Source organism: Betta splendens, chromosome 3 (assembly GCF_900634795.4).
Source record: "Betta splendens chromosome 3, fBetSpl5.4, whole genome shotgun sequence".
Classification (NCBI taxonomy): domain Eukaryota; kingdom Metazoa; phylum Chordata; class Actinopteri; order Anabantiformes; family Osphronemidae; genus Betta; species Betta splendens.
Genome location: NC_040883.2, coordinates 327,496 through 340,503, shown reverse-complemented (window position 1 = coordinate 340,503; position 13,008 = coordinate 327,496). Strand labels below are relative to the sequence as shown.

At 42.4% G+C, this 13,008-nt stretch overlaps 1 protein-coding gene and 1 long non-coding RNA gene across 4 annotated transcripts; one reads left to right on the top strand and one right to left on the bottom strand.

Moving 5' to 3' along the window:
- The first annotated feature begins 103 nt into the window (after positions 1-103).
- On the top strand, positions 104-9,097 carry vps35 (VPS35 retromer complex component). Of its 3 annotated transcripts, none has more exons than XM_041069973.2 (17): positions 104-300; positions 1,044-1,142; positions 1,869-1,965; positions 2,324-2,447; positions 2,598-2,780; positions 3,028-3,247; positions 3,587-3,670; positions 3,825-3,934; positions 4,184-4,280; positions 4,793-4,941; positions 5,430-5,637; positions 5,855-6,010; positions 6,101-6,223; positions 6,310-6,489; positions 6,812-7,051; positions 7,329-7,508; positions 7,868-9,097. In XM_041069973.2, exons 1-17 carry the CDS (start codon positions 298-300, stop codon positions 8,045-8,047), a joined length of 2,433 nt encoding a protein of 810 aa, XP_040925907.1. In that variant the 5' UTR covers positions 104-297; the 3' UTR covers positions 8,048-9,097. The 3 variants fall into 3 exon arrangements, with proteins under 3 accessions (XP_040925907.1, XP_040925906.1, XP_028999675.1); XM_041069972.2 differs by lacking the exon at positions 104-300 and adding an exon at positions 591-744; XM_029143842.3 differs by lacking the exon at positions 104-300 and adding an exon at positions 596-744 and having other exon boundaries at positions 7,329-7,472.
- LOC129603898 (uncharacterized) lies at positions 8,712-12,971 on the bottom strand. The gene is made up of 2 exons (XR_008694225.1): positions 11,832-12,971; positions 8,712-11,711 (listed from the first exon to the last, which is right to left on the bottom strand). It is a non-coding gene; the product is annotated as an uncharacterized LOC129603898 (long non-coding RNA).
- Between the last annotated feature and the right edge of the window lie 37 nt (positions 12,972-13,008).

Below are 13,008 nucleotides of genomic sequence, written 5' to 3'. Positions count from 1 at the left end.
GGTAACTTTTGGCTTTAGCTTCCGCTTTTTGATTTCCGGTTTCCCACAAACCGCCCGCCATTGTGTCTGCAGCCAGTTTCTACTACATTTACACAGCGGTCAATGGCAGTCTAGTACACAGACGAAATGTTGGAATGTTGTTTCTAATTAGTTCAAATGTTTCCGCATAAACACTTCTCATATTTTTTTTACTAATAAATATATGGAAATTAAGTCGAACCTCGTGACGGCAGCATTATTGAGTCACATGACAGGCGAGTCTCCGACGGATCTTATATCGTTACACGTCTAATAATCATGGTAAGTTGTTTTCGAAGTCAAATGTTGTCCCGTTGTTTGTCGGGTGTTCAGTTGTAAAAGAAAAACAAGCCTCGAGTTTGAAGCCTAAGCTAATGTAAGTCAATGAGAGGAAAAGGGGCTCACTGATGTCAGTTAGCTAAGCTATCTGGCAGGCGAAGAGCTAGGTGCTGTTCCTGTATGTCTACGCTTCCCAAGACAGACACAATTAACTGATAATCACACAAACGTGTTGGCAGAGATGAGCCACTGGCTGTGCAGAACCAAGGAGCCAATGATACGTGTTAACAGCGCGGGGTGTTCAGCTGTGTCTCGTTTTGCAGTTCACTGCTATAACTTTTTCAAAGCACAGCCGCAGGAGAGTCTCAGAACTAAGCTAGCAGCTACAGCGTTATTTCAGCAAGAACCGCGACCGACCCGTGAATGGCGCACTGGTTGCTGATAACAGTATAGTATTTTTATTTTCCTCCAGTGGTAACTGGCTTTAAGACCTTTTGCGTGATGGTGGTAATTGTTTATTGTAGTTAACTCTCAGTGGGAGCTTGACTATAAACAGCGTTTTTTAAATTTATACCTTGGTAGTAACACGGAGGTGTGATGGTCCACAGTCACATCGCATCACATCTGTTTGACTAACTGACATCCATGCCTCTGTTATTCAATAATCAGCACAGTAATGTTATGTACATCATTACGTTTTTCATAGAATGTGTGAGTGCATTAAACAGTATTTCTGTCTTTTACAGCCAACAACACAACAATCTCCCCTGGATGAACAAGAGAAACTTCTTGATGAAGCTGTGCAGGCTGTCAAGGTCCAATCTTTCCAGATGAAGCGGTGTCTGGTAGCACGGTTTTCATATTTTATTTAAAGAATAGTATTAGTGATGATTCAAATGATTTGAAAATGTAGATCTTTTCCAGCCTTATTTCGTCTGGCCAGTCATTCTTCTCCATATTATGTCATTCAACTGTCATCCTACTGGTATTAGAAATAGAAGCTAGCATATAATGGGATTCCTGTAAATTTCTTACAGGACTCTGCCAAAGCAGTGCTGAGAAAATTTCTTCTGTTTTTCTTCTGATTTTATTCTGCATTTAATTTTCAACTCAAAGTGTTAGCTTGAGGGTTAGTGGTCCAGTGTAGTTTAGTTAAGGGTTTTTGTACGCCTGCCACCAACTGAAGGCGCATACAGACTGACATGAACACAGTCATAGTTCGTGGCACTGATAATTGTGAACAAGCGAAGGAGATGATTACTAAATTCATATGAATCATTTCTTAAAGTCTGACTTACAGTACAGTATTGGCAATAACCACTAACAAATCTTCACCATAATACAAAACAAAGAACTGATAAATAGAACTGATTGTGTATCCACTAGTATTGTACATGAGACAGTCATGAGATACGATGCTGACAAAGTGTTCAAAGAAGTATGCCCAAATTCTAAACGTATGAGTGAGCTTGAAAAGTGTTTGGTTTTATTTGGTTTTAGAGAAAATGTAAACATCAACAACCTTGTAGTTAACTAATATAAGTTGAACACTGTGGTTTAAAATTTTCAAGGACAAGAACAAGCTGATGGATGCTTTGAAACATGCTTCTAACATGCTGGGTGAACTGAGGACCTCCATGCTTTCTCCAAAAAGCTACTATGAACTCTGTATCCTCTACAATTGCACCTGAATTGTAGTTTTGCTGAGGAATTGTTGCGTCTGTCACGTGATGGACTGACAGTCATTTAAAGTTTATTATAAGGCCCTAGGAAGGTAAAGTGTTGAGCAGTCGTGTATCTCTGTAAACTAGCAAGTAGAGGAACGAAGGTGGTAACAAGAAAGAAATTACATGAACAGCTCCAGACCTGAGGACAGCATCTTATTGCTGTAATGAGGGTTTGTTGTAGTCATCCATGACTTTAACTCAGGTGAAGAACAGACAGGCAACTTATTTATATAGTAGAGTTTATTTATGACACTGTATCACTCTGTTGGGTTTGTACCAGTACTTGACAGTCTCTATAGACATGGCCATTTCTGATGAACTCCACTACCTAGAAGTTTATCTGACTGATGAGTTTGCCAAAGGACGCAAGGTGTCTGATCTGTATGAACTGGTTCAGTATGCAGGGAACATCATCCCCAGGCTGTAAGTACTACGCATGAGCGGCATCAAATGACTTTTGTATCGCATAGAATATCCTTACTCTTTTATAGAAACACGTTAACACCTGGTGCTAGAATGACAACATCACTGCTTATAAGTGAACCATTGCCTTTGCTTTTGCTTTTCCTCCAGCTATCTGCTCATCACAGTGGGTGTCGTGTATGTCCGGTCCTTTCCCCAGTCTCGTAAGGACATTCTGAAAGACCTAGTTGAGATGTGTCGAGGTGTTCAACACCCACTCAGAGGCCTCTTCCTCAGAAATTACCTGTTGCAGTGCACCCGTAACATACTGCCGGATGATGGAGAGCAGGCAGAGTAAGCCAGCGCAGCCCTTTTATTCATGCCTTTTACCAGTCTGAACACTGATGGTCATTGAAGTTACTAAACATGTGCCATCTATAGGAACGCCATTGTTAATGAACGCAGAACTGACAATTCATTCAATTGACAATTTATCAGAGAATTTATCAGTAGCAGTTTAGAAGTACCTTTCTTGTGAACGTACATGTTGCTTTGTGCTGGTTTTTAGCCCTATTCTAAGCTTCCAGTCTTTACTCCACAGGGGATCAGAGGAAATGACAGGAGATATCAATGACTCCATCGACTTCGTCCTCCTGAACTTTGCAGAAATGAACAAACTGTGGGTTCGAATGCAGCATCAAGGTCACAGCCGGGACAGAGAGAAGAGAGAAAAGGAACGACAAGAACTTAGAATCCTCGTGGGCACGAATCTTGTTCGCCTCAGCCAGCTGGAAGGCGTCAACGTGGAAAAGTACAAACAGGTGTGTTTGTGGGGCCACACTTGTTTTTAGCTCTTTTGAATGATTGTAATGTTTAGCTCCTAGGGTAATTTTTTATTTTTTTAGTCTATGGACCTTATTAATCCAACATTGGGGCAATTAATCTCTGCATTTGACCAACTCTCTGGGGGAGCAGTGGGCAGCCACAGCCCAAGGTGCAGTTGCCCGGGGAGCTAGTGTGAAGTGTCTTGCTCAAGGACAAACCTGGTACCAGAAGCAGAGCTTAAACATGGGACCTTCGTCTTCCCAAATGCTCTACCTACTGAGCTATCAGGCCACTGGTAATTTTGTAGCTGAATCTCATTGTTCTTTTCTCTGCAGATTGTTCTTCCTGGAGTGTTAGAGCAAGTTGTGAACTGCAGAGACTCATTGGCTCAGGAGTATTTAATGGAGTGCATCATTCAGGTGAACACCTTGGATGGATCAGACATGACGTTTTTAGTTCTATATCAGCCACCGGTGATATTTTTGAAGAATCCAGACATCTGAATATGTATTATCCCAACAGTTCTTCAGCCAGTTTCATATATTTAAGGGTTTGTTATCTTGGTTTGCTAAGGTTTTTCCAGATGAGTTCCACCTTCAAACACTGAACCCCTTTCTTCGTTCCTGTGCTGAGCTTCATCAACATGTCAATGTCAAGAACATCATTATTGCGCTCATTGACAGGTACAGTTGGATTCACTGTAAAGTAAGAGCCCGTCAGCATTGTCGTTTTGTTTTGCACATTTAGAACAAGGCGTAGAATCTGTATAGACTCAAAACAGGCTGCTGCTTGGCTTGTATCTGTGCAGTGTTTCTGACACAGATGTGTCCGTTACTCCTGTGAACAGTGATGCATTGTTTATAGATTGAATGACAGAGTGATTTACAGGATTAACTCATAATTCTCTTTTTCCTTCCTCTCCTGCTTTTCAGGCTGGCTCTCTTTGCTCATCGAGAAGATGGCCCTGGCATCCCAACGGAGATCAAACTATTTGATATCTTTTCTCAGCAAGTGGCCACTGTTATTCAAGTAAGTTAAATTACTTCATGACATTATCCCCTAAATCCGTTGGGCCAGAATGAAAGTTGTGTTTGCAAAGCATTGTGGTTTCCAGTGGGCCTGTCTGCTTCATGAATGCACACACATACTCACTGATTCGACCTTTGACCAACACTACCTATAGCTAATTAACTCAGATGACGGTGGAGTCAGGAAAGGGGAAGCCAGCAGGTCTTCTCCAGTGTCTGATGGCTGAAGTAATGTGTAGATTGTAGGTTAGGGGGAACCAAGCATGGCGCTGACCCCCTTTTGCTTACTATGAAGTACTGTGCTCAGTCACACCTAACATCAACTGCAGTCTCCTTTGCATCTCGATTGTCTGAGTTCACACAGAAGCCAGGCTGAAGTTTTTACTTTTGTGTCTGCTACTTGGAGAGTAATGTACCAAAAAGTTGCGATAAGGCTCCTTCTTTTCCAAGCTGTTGTGTTTTTGTCTTCACTACTCCTCGATCCAACAGTGCTGATCATTTCTCCTCTTCCAGTCCCGTCAGGACATGCCATCAGAAGACGTGGTCTCTCTTCAAGTCTCTCTCATCAATTTGGCTATGAAGTGCTACCCTGAGCGTGTTGACTATGTAGACAAGGTCCTGGATAGCACTGTGGAGATATTCAATAAGCTAAACTTGGAACAGTAAGTGCTTGAACTCCTCAAAACTAAATTAAATCAGTCTCATTTTGGCTGTAGTGAGTAGGTGAATTGTTGTCCGACTCATTAACTAAGAATGGGACAACATACAAAATGAGAGTTTAATAAACAATAAGGCTCAAGGGTGGATTTAAACGCCCTTTACTGATCTTTTCATCAATTGGAGAGATGCCAGGACAGACCTGATTAGAGGCTGATCTGAGGCTGCATCTCACCATCATAGTTTTAGCCTGATAACAATCAGGACTGAACTTTGATGACTAGTTGTTTTATAAATTGTTTTCACATTCTTTCTTGATGTAATAGAAATGTGTATTAACAGTTGAACAAGGTAATAGAAATAAAATGTCAGATGTCAGAAACAGGAACATCTGACCGTGGTTATAAATATATTTAGTTATCTGTTCTCTCCTCGGTTACCAGATTCTCTGTCCATCTTATTACAACTCTCCTGTTAAACTTTCTATCCATAGCATTGCAACCAGCAGCGCTGTGTCAAAGGAACTCACCCGACTACTGAAGATTCCAGTGGATACTTACAACAACATCCTGACCGTGCTGCAGCTCAAACACTTCCCACCTCTCTTTGAGTACTTTGATTACGAGTCTCGCAAGAGCATGAGTTGCTATGTTTTGAGCAACACACTTGACTACAACACCACTATTGTGGCACAGGAACAGGTTGGACACTGCTTGTAATATTGTCCATGTTGGCCATGCCTGTTTTAAGCAGTTAATGCATGTGTATGTATTTCTTCAATAGCTGAAGAATGTCAGAAAGCGTAACCATGCAGTCTGACCTGCTACACACCCATAATCTCTGGCTGGTGCTTGGTTGGACTTTGACTTTTCTTTCTCTCTAAATTTCTTTTCTAAATTTTCCATGTATTTTTTTTAGGTGGACGCCATCTTGAACTTGGTATCCACACTGATCCAAGATCAGCCAGACCAACCGGCTGATGAGGCTGACCCTGAGGACTTTGCTGAGGAACAGAGCCTTGTGGGTCGTTTCATTCATCTCCTCCACTCTGAAGATCCAGATCAACAGTACCTTGTATGTATTACCTACAAATTTAGAGGTTTGACATTTATAGAAAACAAGATCACTGCACGTTTTCTGATCTCTCTTTTGATTTGTGTTCAGATTCTGAACACTGCTCGGAAGCACTTTGGCGCAGGTGGAAACCAAAGGATTCGCTACACACTTCCTCCTCTTGTGTTTGCTGCTTACCAGCTGGCCTTCAGATACAAGGACAACTCCTCACTGGTGCGCAAACTATTGTGGTGTGTATATTGGTAAAATAACCCACTGTCTTTTCAACTAAAATTAAATCTTGCATTTGTCTTCATTAGGATGACAAATGGGAGAAGAAGTGTCAGAAGATCTTTTCCTTCGCTCACCAGACCATCAGTGCTCTTATAAAGGCAGAGCTTGCTGAGCTGCCTCTTCGACTCTTCCTGCAGGGAGCTTTGGCTGCAGGAGAGATTGGCTTTGAAAACCATGAGACTGTAGCGTATGAGTTCATGTCACAGGTAGATTTTTTTTTTAAACATTGTCTGCACACAAGTTTACTTTCGCTGATAAATTATATTTGTAAGGCAGGATGGGATGTTAGGACCCTCCTCATTCACCTGATCGCCACGCCTATGACATCCAAAAATCACATCAATATTTTCAGAATTTCGAATTCATGACCCCAGTGCTCTGGTAGTGCTCGTAGGTCCCCTAGCTGCTTGTTTTTCCAATTATGTGATTGTTTAGAGAGCATTTCTTTGATTCAGGAGAGCATATTTTGTTTTCTTTCTCCTTGTCTACCTACCCTATACTCCCATTTCTTTTTTACTGATTGACCAGGCTTTCTCTCTCTACGAGGATGAGATTAGTGACTCCAAAGCCCAGTTGGCAGCCATCACGCTGATAATTGGTACCTTTGAGCGGATGCGTTGTTTTAGTGAGGAGAATCACGAGCCACTGAGGACTCAGTGTGCACTGGCAGCCTCCAAGCTCCTGAAGAAACCTGACCAGTGTCGCGCTGTCAGTATCTGCGCTCATCTCTTCTGGTCAGGCCGTAGCACTGACAAAAGTGGTGAAGAGGTGTGTTTCCAAATAAATACATTATTGTTTTAAGCAGCTTGATGACATCTTGCCTGACAATTACTCTCCTTGTCTTGTAGGTTATATATTTAAATATTTAATTTTATTATTTATTAGTTTTTTTTTGTTAGTTTACGGTTCACACAGTGTATCAGTTTTAGTTAGTAAAGAATTGTTTTAGTAATTATGAAATGGAAGATGACACAAAACTTTTATAGCTTATCATGTTCGCTCAGTGGAGACATTCCAGAGTTGCTAACTACTAATATGTCTTCAGATTCGTGATGGTAAGAGGGTGATGGAGTGTCTTAAAAAAGCCCTGAAGATTGCCAACCAGTGCATGGACCCATCGCTGCAAGTGCAGCTTTTCATTGAGATTCTCAACAGATACGTTTGCTTCTATGAGAGAGAAAACGATGCGGTAGGAGCAAACAATTACGTTCAATATCAGACAAAGGTTGGGCATGACTCTTTAAGATATTGTATATAATTAATACTACCTAATATAGAATATTATGAGGTAAAGAAACATGTATCCTATGAATATTGCAATATTAGATTAGCATTTCAGTTTTTACCAATTAGCTTAGTCTAAAATTACAGAAGTACCACAGGCCACGTCTGTACATCTGATGAAAAAACACTCAGACAACACACAAACGCACCAGACCAGTGAGTTCATCTGAGTGGTGCAAACCCATAAGTCACTGCCATGTTAATGTCATTTACCTTACTGTAGTAATATATAAATGAATGCATTCCTTGAGTGATGTAAACACTACAAGCAAGAGCTCTGATTGTCTCATTGTCTTCCAGGTAACTGTGCAGGTACTAAATCAGCTAATCCAAAAAATCAGGGAAGATCTTCCCAACCTTGAGGCAAGTGAGGAAACCGAGCAGATCAACAAACATTTCCACAACACACTGGAGCATCTCCGCCTGCAGAGAGAGTCTCCTGAATCTGAGGGTCCTGCCTATGAAGGCTTGGTTATTTAAAACTATTGCAGGTTGGATTTATCTTTCACTCTGTGTCAGTAAGAATGCTTTCAAGTACACAAAACCATTGTCTGTGCAAGGAATTAAAGAAATGCCTAAAAAACTAAACTAACCATTTGTTTATTAGAATCAAATTTTCTTCCTCACTGTCTCTCACTGGTAGAATTCTTTGCTGTAAAGTTGGAGATGCTATACTAAAGTGGTTATCACAACTCATACTGTAGCTTCAGTGTTGTAGAAATCCTTCCTTAATGTGATAATTTTGTCTTGCATCTGTGTGTGTGTGTGTGTGTGGGGGGGGTACTAGTTGTCACTGGTGTATCCGAATTTTCCCTGCATGTTTAAATTTTTCTTTCAACATTGGAAAATTATTGTATTAGCAAAATGAAAACAACTGTGTCATCACAGCTACATATTACACCAGTGACTCCAAGCTAGTTTCTGGATTTGATCAGTCATGGTTTTGTAGCACCACACTGAAGATTTGATAAATCCTTTGGACCATGTACTTTTATCTTACTGGATTTGTGTCAAATTACTGCATATTGGCAAAGGCATATGTAAACATTCATATTTCACCAAAATATCCCTTCTTCTCTTGCTTCAGTAGTACAACATTTAATTATATCAGAGTTGTCCTAATATTAATGACCTTATGTCTTGACTTTCCTACAATTGGCACATTTGGAAATGCTTTGTATGCGTTATTGTGCATGTATCTCTGAGTCTATACCTATTTCAAAATTCGAATAATTAGTGGATCGCTGTTTCTTGTTGACCCTGTCCTTTGGGATTCATCAAATGTACACTAGTTGACAAGATACAGTAGTTATATTCGTACATAATAATGTTTGTGTATAGATTTTCAAACTACACTAAATATTAACATCTAACAATCTGATTTCTCTTAATGATGCCATGTTGATTTGTTTAATTCACCAATTTCACTTGTTTTAAAAAATCCTGTGCTAACCCACTTATGAATCAAATAGAACACATAAAATTGTAATGATTGTTGTCATTTGTTGAAATAAATTGAAATTAACAAGATGTGCATGTTAATTTAATACGTAGTTTATAAATAATATGTTACAGCTCTTTATTATAGTTTTGTGATAAAATCCTGACATGTTTGGGTTTCAATTTGTATTAGATATCCATGAATGTCATACTTAGGAGGAGATATATCTGGGCTGCTGAATACTTTGGCTGTTTGGACAGTATACAGTATTCTATTGTCTTCAACTGTTTGACATTCCTGAAATAAATAGTAGCTTCCAATTCCAATGAAAGTGTAATATCTACTTAGCATCTTCATACCAGCCTGTAGCTCTGTGCTAAAGTAGGCAGTTTAATGCTATAAGCTAAACTAGAACAGCATATTCAAATAGTGTAGCCCTCGTGATGCTGAGATAAGCATATTCATCTTGTGGCCACCCCCAGGCTGGGATGCTGCGTTCAGGTACAGTAGGAGCAGCCCCAAGAACCTGTCAGCTCTTATCTTTGATGGCTGACTGTAATGAACCGTCCATAGCTGATTTATCCTGGACTCTCTCCCAGACCCATAAACAGCTGCACATAAAACATTAACACAGACCACTGCTCCTAACCTTAAAGCCAAATGTTATTGCGCAACACTGTTGTTGCTCTTTAAACCTTCTTTAAAAGCACTTTTACATTACTTTTCACACAATTTACGTCATTAATCTGCATTACTGTTAAAGGTGTAATAGACTCTAATTTATTCATGATGGGTTAGGATCATCATCCATGGTTCTTCATGCATGTTAAAAAATATCAACATGTGACATGGTTGTACTGCCACTGTTCTCAACATTGGCCTAGTGATTACCTATATTTGCATGCACCGCATTAAATTTTCTATTAGAGATTTGCAGTAAAAAGACAAAGTTGTACATTGGTCATGAACTTTGCTTGTTGTAAGGGCAGTTCAAGTGAACACATATTCCTTCAAGACTGGGAATTGACAGCAATGCTGTAATGGGAGGAGTCTTATTCTCAGTTTGTTGTAAAATGATATTGTAGAATTATACATTATACTGTAGAATTTACAAAGAATCAGTTCATGCAAAAGCTTGTTTTGATAATTACTAAGACACTCTGTCATAAAAATATGTCAATTATTTAGATGACAGTGCGTAGATCAGGTTGATGGCTGAAAAGTGGACGCGTTGGAGGACAACATCATCTGCAAAAAGCAGAGATGCTATCCTGTGGTCCCCAAACCAGACTCCCTCCGGCCCTTGGCTGCGCCTAGAAATTCTGTCCATTAAAATAATGAACAAAACCAGTGACAAAGGGCAGCCCTGCCAAAGTCCAACATGCACCGGGAACAGGTCTGACTTATTGCTGGCAATGCGAACCAAGCTCCGGCTCCAGTTGTACAGAGACCGAACAGCCCTTAGCAAAGAGCCTTGGACTCCATACTCCCGGAGCACCCCCCACAGGATGTCACAAGGGACGCAGTCAAATGCTTTCTCCAGATCCACAAAACACATGTAGACTGGTTGGGCAAACTCCCACAAACTCTCAAGCACCCTACTGAGGGTATAAAGCTGGTCCAGCGTTCCACGACCAGGCCGAAAACCACATTGTTCCTCCTGTATCCAAGGTTCGACTATCGGACGAATTCTCCTCTCCAGTACCCTGGCATAGACTTTCCCAGGGAGGCTGAGAAGTGTGATCCCCTATAGTTGGAACACACTCTCCTGTGTGTTCCAACTATAGGGGGGATCACACAGAAGAGGGATAACCACCCCGGTTTTCCAGTCAAGAGGAACTGTCCCCCTCGTCCACGCGATGTTGCAGAGGCGTGTCACCCAGACAGCCCCACAACATCCAGAGACTTGAGGTACTCAGGAAGGATCTCATCCACCCCTGCTGCTCTGCCTCCGAGGAGCTTACTAACTACCTCAGTGACCTCAGCCTGGGTTATGGGCGAGTCCGCCTCTGAGTCCCCTGCCTCTGCTTCCTCAGCAGAAGGCATGTCGGAGGGGTTGAGGAGATCCTCAAAGTACTCCTTTCACCATCCAATAACATCCCTAGTTGAGGTCAACAGCTCCCCACCTCCACTGAAAACAGAGTTGGTAAAGAACTGCTTCCCCCTCCTGAGGCGCCGAACAGTTTGCCAGAATCTCTTTGAGGTCGAGCGATAGTCCCCCTCCATGGCCTCCCCGAACTCCTCCCAAGCCCGAGTTTTTGCCTCTGCAACGGCACAGGCTGCAGCACGCTAGGCCTGCCGGTACCCATCAGCTGCCTCAGGAGTCCCACAGGTCAACCAGACCTGGTAGGACTCCTTCTTCAGCTTGATGGCGTCTTTTAACTCCAGCGTCCACCACCGGGTTCAGGGATTACCACCACGACAGGCACTGGAGACCCTGCGTCCACAGCTCCAAACGGCCGCGTTGATGATGGAGACGGAGAACATGGTCCACTCGGACTCTATGTCTCCAACCTCCCTCGGAATCTGGTCGAAGCTCTCCCGGAGGTGTGAGTTGAAGGTCCGTCTGACAGAGGGTTCAGCCAGACGTTCCCAACAGACCCTCACAATACGTTTGGACCTGCCAAGTCGTTCCATCCGTCTTCCCTGCCAGCGGATCCTACTCTCTACCAGATGGTGATCAGTTGACAGCTCAGCCCCTCTCTTCACCCGAGTGTCCAAAACATATGGCCGAAATGGAGAAATGTGAACATGTGAAACTAAAAGGATCATTACAGTTGGTAATGGAGGCACAAGTAAAAGCGGGTAAAAGCGATTACACACCTCCAAACCATCTCAGTCTTTCCTCTCTGACTTTGTTGCTGGCACCGTGAACCGTCCTCTGATGAGCTGGTTCCTAATTCTGTCCAACTTCGTCACTATAAGGAACCTCAGCATCTTCATCTCTGCTGCCTGCATCTCTTCCTCACTGCTACCGTTGCTAACCCATAGAGCAGAGCTGCTCTCACCTCTGTCTTTACACCTTTCTTTTGAGTCTTGCTGACACTCTTCTGTCACAGAACACCCCTGACACTTTCCTCCACCCGCTCCAACCCGCCTGCACTCACCTCCACCTCTGCTCCACACTCGTCATCACACTGAACTGTTAAACTCCTGCACCTTCTTCACCTCAGCCCCTGTAGCCTCACTGTTCTACCTTGACCCCCTGGTTTAGATGCAGGTATTCTGACTTACTACCATTGACTTTCATGCCTCTTCTTTCTAAAGCAAACCTCCACCTCTCCAGTTGTTCCTCGGCAGCCTCATCCCGTACCACAGCTCCTCCCTCGGCACCCTGTCATACGCCTTCTCTAGATCCACAGACACAATGCAGCTCCTTCTGACCATCTCTGTACTTTTCCACCAGCATTCTCAGAGCAGACATGACATCAGTGGAGCTCTTATGGGGCATGAAACCACACTGCTGCTCACAAATCTCCACCTTCTTCCTGAGCCTGGCTTCCACTTCTCTTTTCCATTTCTTCATTGTGTGACTCATCACTTAATTCCTCTGTACTGTAGCTGCTGCAGTTCTGCATGTCGCCCTTGTTCTTAAAGACACCGGCACCAGAATGCTTCTCCTCCATTCCTCAGGCATCTTCACGCTCTCTAGAATCCTGTTGAACTGGTTAGAAACTCCGCTGCTGTCTCTCCTAGACACTTCCACACCTCCACACCTCCACAGGTACGTCATCAGGACCAACGGCCTTTCCACTGTTCATCCTCATCAGAGCCTTCCCCACCCCATCCTTTCTAATCTCTGCAATTTAAAGCTCCACAACATCCACATCTTCCTCCCTTCTTTCCCTGTCATTTTCCTCATTCATCAGCTCCTCAAAATACTCCTTCCGTCTTCCCTGCGCAGTTTTCCATTTTAAAAAATCATATAAACATGCCTTATAGATGTAAGTCCTAATGTCTCTGTTTACAGTTTTTATTATAGTGTTTTTAAATATGTTCA